At 54.2% G+C, this 17,201-nt stretch overlaps 1 protein-coding gene across 1 annotated transcript; it reads left to right on the top strand.

The window, feature by feature from the left end:
- Positions 1 to 2,320: 2,320 nt before the first annotated feature.
- On the top strand, positions 2,321 to 15,065 carry IP6K3 (inositol hexakisphosphate kinase 3). The gene is made up of 5 exons (XM_068960818.1): positions 2,321 to 2,507; positions 9,165 to 9,372; positions 10,402 to 10,577; positions 11,863 to 12,038; positions 14,646 to 15,065. The coding sequence occupies exons 1-5, from the start codon at positions 2,321 to 2,323 to the stop codon at positions 15,063 to 15,065; spliced, it is 1,167 nt and encodes a 388-aa protein (XP_068816919.1).
- The last annotated feature ends 2,136 nt before the right edge of the window (positions 15,066 to 17,201 follow it).

Here is a 17,201-nt window from a genome sequence, read left to right as displayed (position 1 = left end):
TAGCAGAGGTGAGTGCGGGCCTGGCCAGCGCTGACCCCCCGGGAGACTGTGCGGGCCAGGGCCTTGGCTCCTTCCAGGAGTGGCTATAAATGAACTTCACGAGTGGGCTGTCCCTCTGCCTCCCAGCAGCGCCTCTGCCTCCCTGACCTGGGCACAGGTCAGCTGGCAAAGGCTGGCACCCAAGTGAGCCCAGTGAGAGAAGAGGCGTCTGGCCGCCTTGGTTTTTCTCTTCCTTCCTCCTTCCTATCTCGGCGGAGTTTGCAGGGAGGATTAGGTTTGCCAAGCAACTTTGATGTCTTATCTGATAACCAGACTGAAAGTATCAACCTATCCCTGATTCTCCTCACATTTGCATGCCTCCCAACTTCTTCTCTCAGCTCCTGGGGCACATCCCAAGGAGGACTCACCTCGAGTGGTGGTGGGCAGGGGCCCGTCTCAGAGCAGGGCTGGGGAAAGCGCTCACCAACAGGCCCCAGTCCTTCCCACCCCAAGGCCTTGCCTCAGCACTGCCAGACTCCCTAGTCATGCTTTAGTCATGCATCCGCCATAGAAATTGCACAGATCAGGCAGAAGACACCCCGTTTCCCTTCCAAGGGGAACTCTGTGGCCTGCAGAGCAGTAACCAATTCAGGCACATCATGGTGGAGGGGCGTGAACAGGCCAGGCTCAGGCTTTCAACGCCTCCTGGCGCTAGAGGTCGGAGTGGATGGTGGGACTTCCCTGAGCTGGGGGCCTGAACAAAGTGACAGGTACTGCTGCGTGTGGAGGCAGCCAGCCATGCCCATGGTCTGGACTGAAGGTCAGTTAGAGAGTTGATCATGCCCAGCGCTGCCCGGCCTGGTTGCATCCTCAGCTGGGAGTCCAGCAGAGGAGAGTATTAATAACTCCATAGTGACGGCACCACGGCGGGACTGTCCTCCCGAACATGACGGATGCGGCCGCAAGAGCCTCCCCTGGCAGTGTCTCCTTGGCTCTCTCCTGAGACAAAGTCAGGATATCTTTATATTTTAAAATATATTTATTTGGCTGTTCCGGGTCTCTTAGTTGCAGCACATGGGTCTTCAGTTGCAGCATGTGAATTCTGTTGCGGCATGTGGGATCTAGTTCCCTGACCAGGTGTCAAACCCGGGGCCCCCTGCACTGTGAGCTCAGAGTCCTAATCGCTGGACCACCAGCAAAGTCCCAAAGTCAGGATGTCTTTAGGGGCCAAGTTTCCAGCCAGAGTGTCCAGCATTTGCCTAAGGTCTGGCAAGCCAGACCTCGTAGAGGGTGAAGGGCAAGCAGACAGTGGGGGACCCAATCAGGAGCCCCTGCCTAGCTTCTGCCTCTGTTCCTGGCCTGAGGTGGGCCCCAGCAAGCCGTTGCAGGCTTCGCTTTCCTCATTTGCAAGCATCGGTGATAAAGCTGCCCCTCCCAGGGCTGGTAAGAAAATCTGATCCCCAGGGCAATAATGCTAGAAATAATCATGATTGATCACATTTATCAAACACTTAGCTTCAGGCACTGGGCTAACATTTTTATAGCCTTTATATCTCAATTCTGCCCCTAACTCAGTGAAGTGGGTATCACTGTTATCTTACTCTATAGATGGGGAAACTGAGGCCCAGAGAGGTTTAGTAACTCCCCCAGGTCACACAGCAATGATGTTGTGTGGCCCAGATGGTGCCCAGCTTATGTATTGTATATGCTATATCAAAATGAAGCATTCCTGCACCCCTCCAGCCCCTACAGGATGGTGAATCCCCACCAGCAAGGACTCTCTTCTCATTGGGGCTGGGACCAAAGTTTCCAAAGGGGAAGGCCAGCCATGGGACGTGAGCAGTTCAGACATGCTCACTACGCTCTGCAAACTTGTAATCTTAGGGACTGTCTTTTGGATTTTTTGTTTGTTTTTTGAATGTTTTAATATTTAAATTCAAAAGGCGCTTGTAAATAATATTTAGAGAAAAGTCTCCCTCTCAGCCCTGCTCCCCTGAGGCGGAAACTTATTAGTTGCCTGTAACAGACGATTCCAGAAGAATTCAATGCCTATTTATGGTCTTATCTAACACCTGGGGGGGGGTGGCTGGGGACTTCAGATGCCCTTGTCCCCCTACATGGTCTTCCTCACATCCCTTCCCTTTCTCCTCTGTTTTCCAGGGATCCCCACTGCTGAGAGCCCTCAGCCAGGAAGACTCTTGTGTTCTAGCCACAGGAAAGGCTGAGAAAGGAAAGTTGAGGACTACTAACAGCCCACCTGTCTGGAAGCTGCGACCTCAGCCCCAGACCCCGCTGCCTCTTGTGGACGGCAGGGAGCCACCCCGCCCTCCCACGCTGGAGCATGGTGGTGCAGGACAGCGTGGACGCCCCTGGCGTGCCGCTGGAGCCCTTCCTGCACCAGGTCGGGGGGCACCTGAGCGTGATGAAGTATGATGAGCACACGGTGTGCAAGCCCCTCATCTCCCAGGAACAGAGGTTCTACGAGTCCCTGCCACTGGCCATGAAGCGCTTCACCCCGCAGTACAAAGGTGAGTGTCCAGGCGGCCCCCAAGGGGCCCAGCCTCTCCGCATTCCCCCTCCACCTCCTCAAGTACCGTAGTGTGTTGAAGGGTTGTCATGGAGACCTGCCCCTCTGCACAGCCGCTGGCCTTCACCGCCCCAGGTTCTCTGAACTCTTCCAGCCCCCAGGCCTGGAGTGTAATGCCATTTGGCATCTCCTGTAAATTAGCTCAAGCCACCAGTCTTCGAGGGACTGAGAACGGGATAAGGTGGCCCCAGCCCCACCCCACCTTGGGGCATTCTGCTCTGTGCCTTAGGTGCGCCGTGCCCGGGTCCTGTGACCGTGGTTGGTAGACACAGGATGGGTGGAGACCTCCCTTGCGTGACTCAGGCGGATGGCAGGAGCCTTGGGTCTGGGACAGGTTATGGAGGAGCCGGTTCACAGTGTGTTTGGGAAGCCAGAATTCCCACTGTCATCCGGGGGCAAAGCCGGGGTGCAGGCTGCTCCCCCAGCATGTGTTCCAGATCTGAGCACAAGGCCTGGGGAGAGAAGGCTGCGTGGGGAGGGCTGCTGTTTGCCGGCCTCCAGGGGAGGGTACACTCTGGGTGGCCGCTGGCATCCATGGGACAAGCTGTTGTGTCCACCCCCAGCCTTTGGTAAAAGTGGCTTGCAGAGCTCAGGACATGACTCTGCCAGTCGCCAGCCCCACAAAGTAAGGAATGCTCAGAGAAGAGACCTCCTTTAAAGGATTTTAGACCTGTGACCTTAAGCTTCTGCCCTTGTTGTGCAAATATCTATAGTGAAAGCGATGATAACATTCAGACAAGTCACTGAAAAACTTACCTGCATTTCAAAGATGGAGAAAACTGGGAAGGACGGGATCCGTCTATTGGTTTGCCAAAAAAGTCATTCTGGTTTTTCCATATCATCTTACGGAAGAACCCAAATGAATATTTTGGGCAATATTGGTGCTTCTCATAACTATGATCTGGGGTCAAACAAGTTTACCAGAATCACTGATGTATGTGTGTGTGCACATGTGTAAATGCAGGCTCCCAGGCCCCATTCCTGACCCGTGAATCGGAATCCCTGGGTCAGAGCCCAGAAGTCTCCATCCAGATTCAGACCCACTGAGAGGGCCCAAGGCCTTGAGCCCTGGGCACTGCTTCAGTCGTGGGCAGCTAGGACCTCCAGAGAGGCTGAGACAAGACACACAAGAGACGGGGTGACGGCTGGTGCACAGCCTCCCTGGGGGCCCTCCGGGGCCGCTGACCGGTTCTCTCCATCAGCTGTGGGTCACCACCCACCTTGTCAGAGCACCCACTGGAGTTAACATCTGTCCCTTCACAAGTGAACTCAAGCCAGCAAAGGGGTGGCTGGATCTTAGGAGGGGGTCCCCCTGTCTGCAGCATTCCCCGCTGGTCCCATGCAGCACTGGAGCTGAGACCAGCTCCCAGGGCCACCCCAGGCAGAGCGTGGAAGTGGACAAGCTGAAGGTCTCAGAACCACACCCCAGGGCCGTCCCTGCTCCCCGTCTGCCCGCGCTGTCTCCCCTGCTCTGGGGAGCCTCGAGCAATGGTCAGCTGTCCAGACCACTCCTCTGCCTTGCGTCCCTCTCAGCTTGGGCCCATCCTGGTACCCACCCCCCGCCGTGCCTCGGAGCTACACTAACTCTGTGGATTAATTTGAGTCCTCACTTGGAGACGATGGTTGCAAACAAGTCAGGAGGGGCCAGGTCAGGGAGGTCCAGGACGTCCATCAGGGGAGACCATGCAGCCCGGCTGTGGGTGAGGGTGAGATGGAGCCCACGGGCTGGCCTGACACCCAAACGCGAGGCTTGGACGATGAGGAATGCTGATCCTCTTATCAGCCATACCATGCGCCCGGTGCCAGGGTGCAGGCGCCACCCGAGGAAACACACATGTGAGGAAACACTAGAAAAAGGCCCGGAAGTGAGGCCTGCGTGCCCTCAGACCCCTGGGGCAGGAGGGAAGAAGGTCGGGTCTGGGGTGGGAAAGGGTCCCTTGACGGGCCTCGGGCTGTGCAGGCTTCTTCCTTCCCCCAATAAGAAAAGTAATGCCAAGACTTCCCTGGCAGTCCGGTGGTTAAGACGCCACACTTCCACTGCAAGGGGGCATGGATTCAATCCCTAGTTGGGGACTAAGATCCCAAATATGGCTCAATGCAGCCCCCCCACCAAAAAAAAAAAAACAAGAAAAGTACTATCGGTCAACCTTTAGCGTTTTCTCAGTGCAGAACACCCTAGAAGTTGTTTCTGTAATTGACTTGTTTAACCCTGACAACACTCTAAGAAAGACACTCCCGTTGTCCCCACTTCATGGAGGAAGAAACAGGCCCAGAAATGTCACCCAACTTGCCTCAGGCCACACAGCCAGTAGAACAGAGCCAGCATTCAAGTCTGGCTCCCAAGTGTGGCCTCTCAGCCCCCAGCCCCACTCCTCCAACGACCATCCCTGCAGAGACGACTCCCCAGACGCCAGTGCTTGGAGCCGTCCAGCACAAGGGAGGGGAAGTGACTTGCCCAGGGTCACTTAGCTAGTGAGTCAAGTGCCCACAAGGCCGCTGCTGGGGTCTCCCTTTCCATCCTGATGGGACCAGCCCGGAAAGAGGGGCCGTTGCTGACGTGGCCGCCACACGCCCCAGAGCCTACCCTCTCCTGTCTCATGCCTGCACGCTGATGGCTTTGGGGTGCTAGGCAGGCACTGCGTTTCCCAGGGCAGCCTCCCAGGGCAGCCTCCCCGGGCCCAAAGTGCGCCTGGACTCCTTGGGCATGAGAGCATCTTGAAACTGTGTCCCTCCTCCCCTCGGCTTCAGGCGAGCGAGGACACGCTCCTAGGTCCAGCTGGTTAATGGATGAGCCAGATTCATATTACAGACGTTGGCGAATTAATGTCCTCATGAGCTTAAAAATAAATACATGACAGAATATTCACGGAAGCTGCTCAGCCAAATCGGAATTGCTGAGATGCGCTGGGTGTGTCAGGGAGCGTTCCCATCCACCCAAATGACGCGGTCACAGTCGAGGTTCTTGGGGGGCTGGTGAGTAAGCAGATGGGGCTGGGGTCTCCCACCTGCTCCCTGGCTGGGCAGGGGCAGCAGTGTATTGGGAGCCCGTGGGCGTCTGAGATAGCCAAGGCGAGCTGGAGGCCAGGTTGGGGCCAACAAGGCTCTTGACAAAGGAACGATCCAAACCTCAGGGAGTCTGAATCCCACTGAGAGGCTGCTCTTGTCAAGGACAGGCAACTCGAGACTGCAAGCAAGGTCCCTGTGAGCTATGGGTCTCCCCTGGTGGCTCAAATGGTAAAGAACCCGCCTGCAGTGCAGCGGACCTGGGTTCGATCCCTGGAGAAGGGCATGGCAACCCACTCCAGTATTCTGGCCTGGGAAATCCCATGAACAGAGGAGCCTGGCGGGCTATAGCCCATGGGGTCGCACAGAGTTGGACATGACTGAGAGACTAGTACAACACTGTGCAATGGTCCCAGGTTTCAGAGGGAAGGGCTGGACTGAGCTGAGTGAGAAGGAAGAGAGGGACACGGAGCCAGGCAGAGGCGCGCAGGGAGATGGAGCGAGGAGTCAGCGACAGGAGTCTGGCTGGGTCGCACCGACAACACGGCAAATAGAGATGACTTTTGAGCTTTGCTGGTCTGGCAGTATTCGTACCTCTGCTCACTTCCATCTATTTTGACACTCAGAACAGATGAGATCAGACCAGAGCTGGAGCCTAGAGAAGCAGGTGAAGGTCACATTTCTTGTCCCTGCAGGGAGGCCCCCTGGGCCCAGGGCTCCCCAGGAACTTGGTTTCTGGCAGGCCCGTCACCTTAGCCTCACAAGGGAAAGGCCAGGGGGCCACCAGACGGTAACTTGAACTTTGTGAGATCCTAAAGGGCCTTGCCCTTGGCCGGCACACCCTCCTGCCTCTCCAAGCGAGAGGAGGCTCTAAGCTCCCCAGGAACCAGCACAGAGGCCGTGGGGCGCCCCCTCTCCTGGCACCTGGAGGGTGGGCTCTGGGGCCTGGGCTGGGGGGTCTCCTTCCTGGGACGAGCACCACAAGGTCAAGGCTGGAAACGAAGCACCACGTCCTGGGCTTCTTGACACTGATCGCCTCTCATGAGGTGGTGGCTCCGTGGCCTCTCTGTTTGCTCCCGCGGAACAGAATGACCAGCCACATGTGCCTGGGGACACAGCAGAAGTGTCCTCATCAACCACGCTCGGGGAAACACAGCGTGACAACCCCGACCCTCCTGAGAGATCTGGGCTTCGTGTGGCAGCCTGTTCCTTCTCCCACAGTCACGGCTGGCACAGCCGTCAGTCCCTACCGACCATGTGACCTGGGGCAAGTTATTCAATCTCTCTGAGCCTCAGGGACCACAGTCAACGCCTTGCAGTCTTAGCGATAGACACTAACTTAGCAGTCAACAAAACGCACACAACACTGGCCTGGCACGTGGTAGGTGTAAAAGAGCAGGCAGCGGTTATTACTCCTATGCGTGTCCCCAGCCGCCACCAGCGCCCTGCTCTCGCCAGCAGTAACAGCACGGGTGGGCTCCATCGAGGGAGGCAGGCTGCCATCCAGGTGAAGGACAGAATGCCGCGCTCAGGGGCGCTGTAACCGTTAGCATCACGATTGCTCCACAGGATCCTAGGGCCTGGGATGAGCTAAGGAAGAGCAGAATTTTTAAAGAACTGGAGGGAAACGAAGGTCACCGTCAGGTCACAGAATCAGGGCTCTGGGAACCCAAGATGACAGGCCTGGCCTGGGCAGATGGGCCTGGAGAGCGACTTGCAGAATGACAGGGCAGCCCTGAAAACGAGTGTCTGTGCTGAGCAGCCCAGGAGGGACCGGCAGCACCGAGCGTGGGGAAAGCAGCACCCCCTCAGCGGCTGGCTCAGAAGAAATGACCGCTTAGAGGCCGGGAAGGTGACCCAGTGCCTGGGGGAGGTAATAAACACCTGGGAGGATGCGATCGCAGGCAACCCTCCCACCTGTCAGGGTCCCAGCAGAAAATGAGTGGTATGTGCCAGGGGGTTAAATAGAGTATTCTTTAAGGGTCTATTGGCAGAACTGCACACAGGATGAAGGGAGCGACTTGGGGGGGGGGCCTTTCCTGACGGCCCAATTGTTAAGACTGTGTTTCCACTGCAAGGGGTGCAGGTTCAGCTCCTGGTTGGGGAAATAAGACCCCGCATGTCACGTGGCCTACAAAAAAAGGTGAGGGGAACAGCTAGGGATGGTGAGGCAGCTGGGGACCAGCGGGATGGGAAAGCTACAACCACCCCTGGGCCGGAAAGGCCAAGTGAGGGCATGGTGGAGCTGACCTGGCGAGAAGGAGGCCACAGCGAAACAGCGCAGAGCCATGGGGCAGCAGGGAGGGAACCCGGGGGATGCAGGTCCCAACCTTTCTCCTCCTCTCCCCCCATCTATCACCGGCAACCCTCACTGGCCCAACTGGCAGGCGAGGAAGCCACGGGTACACGCCAGAGTCAGCCCCTCGGGCACAAAGCAGGGTGGAGAGAGACGGAGAGCAGGTTGGTAGGTGAGAGAGCCAAGAGGGGTCCTCACTGCACCAGCTGCAGGGAGAGGGGGAAGCAAGGACTTTACAGAGAGCCAGTTTTCATAAAACCACTCGTGTGGCAGTCTCCTGGGCCATGACCATGTGTACCTTCCGTATTCACTGGGACTCTGGCAAGGCTGGGCACCCACGGGATGCCAGGCCCCACGGAGGGAGGCGTGGACCCTGCCATCAGAGCAAGAAGTCCACGGGGGATGACTACAGAGCCGTGAATGTGGGGCCAGAGCCTAGGACCTGGCCTGGCCAATGTCCCAGAGGAGGAGCCCGGCTAGTGCACAGGTGCCTGGGGCATCCGCACAGCCAGCGTCCTGACGGGGAGGTCACACTTGGAGTATAAACAGCAGGGTTAGGGAGTTCCGTGGCGGTCCAGGTTCAGTCCTTGGTTAGGGGGAGGAGGTCCCACAAGCCTTGTGAGATGGGCAAAACAAACACACACAAATAAACACCGGTGGTTAGGAGGCACCGTTGGGAAAATCTCACTTGCCTTCTATTTTCTACCAAAGAACCACGTTCTGTCCATAATCCTCATAGGGGTGCATCACCTGCCTCAGTGTGAAAGCCAGGGATGCGGGAAGGATGGTGAAGGGGCAGCCCGGGCGGCAGGAGGCTGTTAGAGGAAGGCTTCCTGGAAGAAGCTGCTCAGATAATGACTACTCGGAGGAGGAGGCAAGGGTGATGAAGGAGACAGAAAGAGATGCACCCTGCCCCTCACAGATGGGGCTCTTCTCTGCAGAGGACCAGCTTAGATGCCCCAAGGCTGGACCCGAATCGGGGGCCACGGGGTGCGTGGGTGATGTGGGCTGTGCCCAAAGGAGCAGGAATGCGAGGATGAAGTGAATGCACGCAGCTGCCCTGTTTCAAGCGTGAAGGGGCAGGGAGAGGCCACGAAGCAGGGGCTGTGCCAGCATCAGCCCAAGGCCATTTCCGGCAGGCTCCCCGGGCTCTGGCTCGTTCCAGAGCAGTATCTGTGTCCGGCCAGTCCCCAGAGCGCTTTCTAGAGAGAGGAGCTGGGGAAGGGGGCAGGTTGACCACTGCCATTAAGCTGTGGTTCGAAAGGACATCGCACCGTGTCCACCCCTCCCCCTCTGCAGGCACCATCACCGTGCACCTCCGGAAGGACAGCCGCGGCCGTCTCAGCCTGGTTGCCAACCCCCTGACTGAGAACCGAGGGCCCTTCACGGTCTCCACGGAGTCGGCAGCGGTGGCCATATGGCAGACCCTCCAGCAGACCACTGGCGGTGGCGCCCTCCCCCTCGCCCAGTGGCAGCATCCCCAGCGGGCCCACTCGCTCAAGGAGAGGTGAGGCCACGTGGCAGGATGCCAGGAGCCAGGCTGCGCATCCCTAGCCGGGACCAGCACTGCTCACGCCCGTGCCAAGGCCGACGGCTCCCCTTTGGGGCCAGAGCCGAGAAAATGAGAAATTCAGAAGAGGGCTCTGTCTAGCAGAACCCCTGTGACCAAAGAAAGGAATGCATTTTCTTTGGTGCCACTTTCAGAGGGAGGATTTCAATGCATTTCTTCTCGAAAGTGGGTGAGCGTGCTAAGTCCTGTACAGAGAAGGCATTCAGTATGTATTTGTTTAATTAAATATCTATTTCACTGAGACCATGGAGTGTATCTGGAGGGGGGGAGATGTGCAGAGCAGAAGCCCCAGAATAGTGGACATAAAGGAAAAAGTGTGGCTAATGCCTCTCGAAAATCCTCTTCCTTAGCGGTCGAGTTGGGGTGAGGAGAGAGGGGCCGGTGGGGCCCTGGAGACGCAGGCGGCTCAGGACACCTGAGGTCCTTGGAGAGGTCTCTGAAACCTCTGATGGTATTAGCTGACCTTTCTCAGAAGAAAGGCATCCCTGGGGAATTTTAAACATTTATGGGAAACAAAAGGGAGCTAATACAACGAAAGTACCTCCCTTCCTCAAGGAGCACAGCGGATCTAATTAAGCCTCCTGGCTTGGTGTCAGGAAGCAGTGTGTATTATCTCCCTGCTACAGACCCAAGGAGCTGAAATGTAGAGGGCAGGAGAGACGGTGGACCGTGGATCTGTGGTTCTCACCCCCGATGAGGCCACAGGAACAGCCTAACCCCCAGCCTTCTGATCCCAGGCGGGGTTGCCCCCTCTACGCTGTGTGAGTTATTCTGGACTTTAGAGAGACCCCGCGAGGCCAGCAGTCTGGCCTGGCCTGGGGCCTGGGGCCTGAGCGGGGCAGGGGGGCACAGAGGTCCTAGAGGGCATCCTGGAGGGTAGTCAGGGGCAGTCCACGGCCTGGTCCATCCAAGACAGCCCTGCCAGCCACCAGGGTCCTGACTGCTGTGTGCTGCTCTCGCCCACAGCCCGGCCACGGCGCTCCTGAGGTCCGAGCTCCGCCTCAAGGCCCAAGTCCCCTCGCTAGTGGAAGACGCGAATGGGAACCCGACAGAGAAGGGAAGCTTTAACCCGTGGGGCCTCCACTGCCACCGCGCCCACCTGACTCGCCTGTGTGCCGAGTACCCGGAGAACAAGCGGCACCGTATCCCTGCCCGCTGCCCGCCCACCCGCCCACCATGCACGCTGCTGTGGGGGAGGTAGGGGAAGGAGGGGTGACTGAGACAGCCGTGTTGAAGCGGGGCCGGGGAGAGACAGGGATGTCAGGGAGAGTGGAACACACGGCCCTCCAAGCTGGGCCCTGGAGGAGAGCTGTGCTGTGCTCGGTTGCTCACTCGCGACTGCTCTTCATGACCCTTTGGGTCCTAAGCCCACCAGGCTCCTCGGTCCAGGGGATTTTTCAGGCATGAATATATCCTCCTCCAGGGTATCTTCCTGACCCAGGGATCAAACCTGCATCTCTTGTGTCTCCTGCATTGCAGGCAGATTCTTGACCTGCTGAGCCACCAGGAAAGCAAAGAGAAGTCAGAGGCTGGGGAAGCCAGATGGTGGGGGTGGGGGGGGGTGCCTCTGTTGGGTCACTAGTCATGTCTCTGCCACCTGGGCAGTGAGGATGGGCAGGGCTGAGGTTTCTGTGGTCAGTTAGGAAACACGATTGCCGCACTGAGGCAGGGCCAGGGCCCCTCAATGAGTGGGTGGGTCTCCATACCTCAACCTCCTTTTTATGCTCCCAATCCTCCCCACAGCCATCACGGAGCTGATGGGTGAGAATGTAGCATGGCCCCTCTCTTAGGGAGGGACCTGCAGGGTGGACTCTTGAGAGAGGTACTCCCCTTTCCCCCTCAGCTTGCCACAAACTCAGGGAGCATATTCAGGCTTGGAAGGCCCCCTTTGTCACCATTGGGCTCCTTCCCACAAACTGGTGACTGGTTTTGCGGTACTTACTAAGACATCTGCAATCTGCATCCCTAAGAAGCTTTTTGCAGAATAATTATTCGGCTGAAATTAATATTTCTGCAACTCATCTCTGAAGCTAACATCAAGGCACTTCTCCCAAAAGGTACTGGCCAATTCAGTGACTCGAGGTTTTAGCCTTCATATTTTCTGCCATAAAATGTAAATTGGGCATGGCCTGCCAGGGATTTCACGCCTGCATTTAAATTTCAACCTCAGAGCAAAAAGGGAGAGGAAAAGAAGCTCACATCCTAATAAACTCTCCCTAAAAAATGGACTTATGAGAGCAGGCTGCAGGGTCAGTGCCTTGAATTCTTCATAGCGACAACAGGCTGGTCTGTAGTGAAAGAAATGGGGGTGAGGGGCTGGGGTTCAGCGTGGGGAGTCTCCAGCCGGCTTCAGAGGCCCGTTGACCACCTCCTGTGGGGAAGTGGCCTTTGTGTCCCAGGAAGCCTTCCTTAATGCTGTGCGACCAGGGTTCCTGTTGCTGGAAAACGTCGTGTCACAGTACAAGCATCCCTGCATCTTAGACCTGAAGATGGGGACCCGGCAGCACGGGGACGATGCCTCGGAGGAGAAGAAGGCCCGCCACATGAGGAAGTGTGCGCAGAGCACCTCGGCCCATCTGGGCATGCGCATCTGTGGCATGCAGGTAGGTGGGGGCGGGCGACCGCGGGACTGGGCATCCCGGGAGGTCCCGCATCCAGACACCGTTGCCTTCACTTCGCGGGAGCAACAGAGGCGGTGGTCAGGCACCCCTTTCCCCAAGGAAACACATATCCTGATCCAGGACATGCTGGGGTTTTTTTAAAGAGCACCTTTCAGGACAGTGGTGTCAAAATCCCACCATTTGGGGAGGAATGTAAATTGGAGTAAGCATGATGGAAAATGGTAACAGAGGTGCCTCAAAAACTAAAAACAGAGCTGCCATATGATCCAGCAATCCCATTCCTGGGGATGCACCCAGACAAAGCTGTAATTCGACAAGAGGCATGCATCGCTATGTCCATAGCAGCACTATTTTCAACAGCCAAGATATGAGAGCAACCTGAGTGTCCAACGACAGATCAACGGATGCAGAAGGAGTAGATCATGCATCAGTGCAGTACTACTCTGCCACAGAAAAGCGCGAAATAATGCCACCTGCAGAGGTCTGGGGACCTAGAGATTCTCATATAGGCAAAGGAAGTCGGAAAGAGAAAGACAAGCATCCCGTGATATCATTTACATGTGGAATCTGAAATAGGACACAAATGAACGTTTATGAAACAGAAATGGACTCGCACAGAGAACAGACTTGTGATTCCCGAGGTGGGTAGGGGTGGGAAAAGAGAGGACTGGGAGTGATGAGCAACAAGGCCCTACCGTAGAGCACAGGGAGCTATATTCAACATCCTGTGATAAGCCGTAATGGAAAAGAATAGGAAAAAGAATCTATATATATAACTGAATCACTTTGCTAGACAGAAGAAATCAACAGGAACATTGTAGATCAATACATTTTTAAATAAATTTTTTTTTAATTTTTAAATATTTAATTTTTTTAAAAAAATTAAAACCCACCAGTTTTAAACTCATCTCAGGGTCTCTGGTTGCTGGAACTTTCTGCCCTGGCCGCGTGAGTCCTGCTCATGTTGAGAGCAGAGCTTTGATGACAGTGTGTGAGCTGGGCTGGGAGAGAACTGAGGGAAAGCTTCCCTGTGTGCTCTGTGGGGTCCTCATTCTCTTGCATGATGAAGCTGAACCCTCTCCTTCTCAGATGCTGGGAGGCAGTCAGCTTTTCAAATCCATATTAGCCATTCTCCTTACTCTGCCTTTTCTGCTCTTTCTCACTACCTATCCTGGTTAACAACGGTGAAACCGTAAGCGGCAAAGCCCAGCAAAGGAATGGCTAACTTCTTATTGCCCAGAGTCCACGCTTCATTTTTGCTGCTCTCACGTGGCTTATGGCTGGGGCTGCAGGAGAGCAGGACGAAATGAACTTTCTCTACTCGTTCCCCCTTAGAATCTATCTACTCAAAGCAAAACCAGACACGGATTTGATGGTAAACACTATCGCTTTCCTTAATTGAAACTGCCACCCCTTGAAACTGGAAGTCAAGTCTATAAATTTGAGGCACAGATGTCCCTAGGAAAGCTTGGAATGTAGTTCTCGAGAGGATGGAGTGTGATGCGTTGTGGTGTAAATGGAATTTCTCTCTGGACCTCAAACCTTCTGAAATTGATCTGATTTATTTGGAAAGTGAGGCCTATCCTGTGTTTAGGACGGGCCCATTTAGCAGCTGATCTTCAGCCCTCCAAAGGCAACACCAAGCCTATCGTATCTTTCTGATTTTTTTTTTACACTCGTGTGTTCTGTAAAGATACCATGTAATCTGAAGGCAGGGAAGACCTGAGAGACTGTCATGGCCAGGTTCAGGCAGCCCTTCCCAGGTGTGCCAGGCGGAGGGGTGCCAAGTCCACCCTCTGGCCATGCCAGCCACTGGCCTCCGTTCAGCCTCTGCCTGCCTCTGCTATCTGAATGAAATGGGAGCGGCTGCCACCATTCCCCCCATCAGCATCTCTCCTCCATCTGCTTCATTCTGGTGGCCAAGACGTGACGGGACTGGGGAGGAGCTGGTGCCAAGGAGAGGCACCACCAGCCCACAGAGCCTGCTCTATCCAGGCTCCCCTCAACATCACCCGCCACCTGAAAATTCCAGGCACACCTGATCTAGCCCGTCTTTCCATCTTCAAACAATTCACCCCACCCCACCCCTGGAGCCACTACAGGTTCCTCAGAATCTGCAGAGAAAGGACTTCACAAACTTTGTTGGGGGAAATTTTAATTTACTTGGCTTCCCAAGGCCATTGGCTGTGATTTCAGATTCCCACTAAAGCTTTCTGGCTTGGGTTTGCTAATGTTTGAAGAGGGCCAGAAGCCAGGATTTAAATCATGATTTGGCGGTTGACATTGGAAATTCACAAGAAAGGAGATCCAAACCTTTTCCTCGTGGGCAGAGGGTCACCTCTGTAGGATGAAAGATCTTTGGACCTTGGATTTCTTCTATTAACGGCTTGCACAGAAAACATTAAGTGTGAAATTTACACTGGTGCTTGGTGAAAGATTGTCTTGCCAGTCACTGTAGCCATTCCTGCTCAGCATCTCTAGAAATGTGTTTCTGTATTAAGTTTGCTTGAGATGCTGTCTCTGTAGCAGATGTGATTTTTTTTTTAAGTTTGCAATTCTTAACGTTTTCTATCTTCTTTTTAATGTAAGGTTTATCAAACCGATAAGAAGCACTTTCTCTGCAAAGACAAGTACTATGGAAGAAAGCTCTCAGTGGAGGGCTTCAGGCAAGCGCTTTACCAGTTTCTGCATGATGGGACCCGCTTCCGGATGGAGCTGCTGGAGCCCATCCGGCACCAGCTCCAGGCCCTCCTCTCGGTCATTAGGAGCCAGAGTTCATACCGGTTCTACTCTAGCTCTCTTCTCATCATCTATGATGGGCAGGAGACTCCACAGACGCCCCACGGCACCAATGTCATCAAAGTCGACGTCCGGATGATCGACTTTGCTCACACAACATACAAAGGCTCCTGGAATGAACACACCACCTATGATGGACCAGATCCAGGCTATATCTTTGGCCTGGAAAACCTCATCCAGATCCTGCAAGGTATTCATAAGGGACAATGAGACTTGTTGGGCCCATCCGGACTTTTCCGGAGAAGAGCTCTCCAAGGGGGCCTATTGGTAGTCTAGACCCCCCTGAGATGTGTCTGTAATAATTATATCTATGTTCAAAAGCCATCTCTCCACGTGACAGGCTATGCTAACAGCTGCTAAGGACACCAACTCGAGGTAATGCGCGTACCCTGGCATCTTGCGCTCCTGCTGGTCCTTACAGGCTGCACGTGAGTATGAAATGGTGCTTTTCTGGAGGAAGGAAAGCTGCAGAGGAGTTAGGGGCCAGCGTCACAGCGAGATTCTGCAGCGCTTGCACTGAAGGACGCTTTCTTGTTGTCATGCTGCACTCTCACAAGTTGTGAGAGGGGAAAAAAAATACCTAACTTGAAGAAGCCTAGAAGACTGTGTTCCCGAGTTTATGGTTTTTCTGCTCACATGGGCTGCTGGCTCCTGGGGCAGACAGAGGCTAGCAATGTCTCTTACCTTCCTCAAAGCGGTAGGTGGGGCAGGGAGACGTGAGACAGAGCTTCCGTCTCACCAGCTCTGACCCCAGGTTCCAGATGGACAAGGACAATCCCAGACACAGCAGTGGCAAACCGAGACTCCAGCTTCCCCATTTTTGCCCAGGAAGGGCAGGTTCTGTGGGAAGTGGTGATTCTGCCAGATTCTGACCATGATATGCAGCTTCCGATGGGGGTGGCCCGCGCAGAAGGAAGATGTGAACTTACACTCTTCGCTTTCTATTTATTTACGGGGCTGGGGGAGGCAGTTAGAAAAGAGCCCCTGGAGGACCTAGGAAACCAGGTTCAATGTTTACAAGATGGGTGGACAGTGTAAATACAGAACCGAGAGCAAACGGTTCTAATTAATTCCTTCTCCTGAAGTATAGAAACCTATTACAATGCACTCAAGCCAAGCACTGAGATATGGTACCCAATTAGGGAAATAAATTTGTTAATGAAATTGCTGAGGTCACGAGTGATAATTTGGTGTGCCTTATTACCCCTGCTGTTTGTTGATTCTGATCATCATACTGTATGATATTTTCAATTTATGAGTGACTAGAGTATACTGCCACAAGAACAGTTCACGGATTTCCTCCTGCAATGCGGGAGACCTGGGTTCAATCCCTGCATTGAGAAGGTCCCCTGGAGAAGGGAACAGCTTCCCACTCCAGTGTTCTGGCCTGGAGAATTCCACAGACATGGAGTCGCAAAGAATCGGACACGACTGAGTGACTTTCACTTTTCACTTCCATTACCCTTTCTGTTGGTTGCTTCTGATCATCACACTGTATGGTATTTCCAATTTATGGGTGACTAGAGTATACCACCGCAAGAGCAGTTCAGCGAGTTCCTGCAGTCCTTCAGGGAACCTGGGTGAGAAATGGCGGTGAATAAAACAGTGTGCGTGTGCCACAAGGCAGGCACCAGGCCTGAGAAGTAAGTGGCCTCTTCATGTGAACCTTACACAATGTGAAAGGAAACAATTTTTGTATTCTCATAGCCAATCAACTTTCAAAAATCCACACAGCCTCTCTGCCCCTCTCGCAAAGAAAAAACAAAAAAAATCCACACCAGCAGAAAGAAAGAATGCCTGGATAATAAAAACTTCTTTACATTTTATCTTACATTGTATGGATTTTCAAGCAAGGTAACTTGCCTGATTATCTTTGGCCTCCGTACAGTTGTGACTGAGGTTCATGCCCTGCATCCTTGGTGAGAAAATTGAGTCAAACCACAGTGATAGATTTGGTTTTCTTGGGCTCCAAAATCACTGTGGATGGGGACTGCAACCATGAAATTAAAAGATGCTTGCTCCTTGGAAGAAAAGCTATGACAAACCTAGACAGCATATAAAAAAGCAGAGAGATTACTTTGCCTGCAAAGGTCCATATAGTCAAAGTTATGGCTTTTCCAGTAGACATTATGAATGTGAGAGTTGGACCATCAAGAAGGCTGAGCACCAAAGAACTGATGCTTTCAAACTGTGGTGTTGGAGAAGACTCTTGAGAGTCCCTTGGACAGTAAGATCAAACCAGTCAATCCTAAAGGAAATCAACCCTGAATATTCATTGGAAGGACTGATGCTGAAGCTGAAGCTCCAATACTTTGGCCACCTGATGCGAAGAGCTGATTCATCCTG

The sequence above is a fragment of the Capricornis sumatraensis genome, chromosome 22 (assembly GCF_032405125.1).
Source record: "Capricornis sumatraensis isolate serow.1 chromosome 22, serow.2, whole genome shotgun sequence".
Taxonomy (NCBI): Eukaryota; Metazoa; Chordata; class Mammalia; order Artiodactyla; family Bovidae; genus Capricornis; species Capricornis sumatraensis.
Note: the sequence above shows the minus strand (reverse complement) of the source record. Positions and strands in the feature narration are given on the sequence as shown.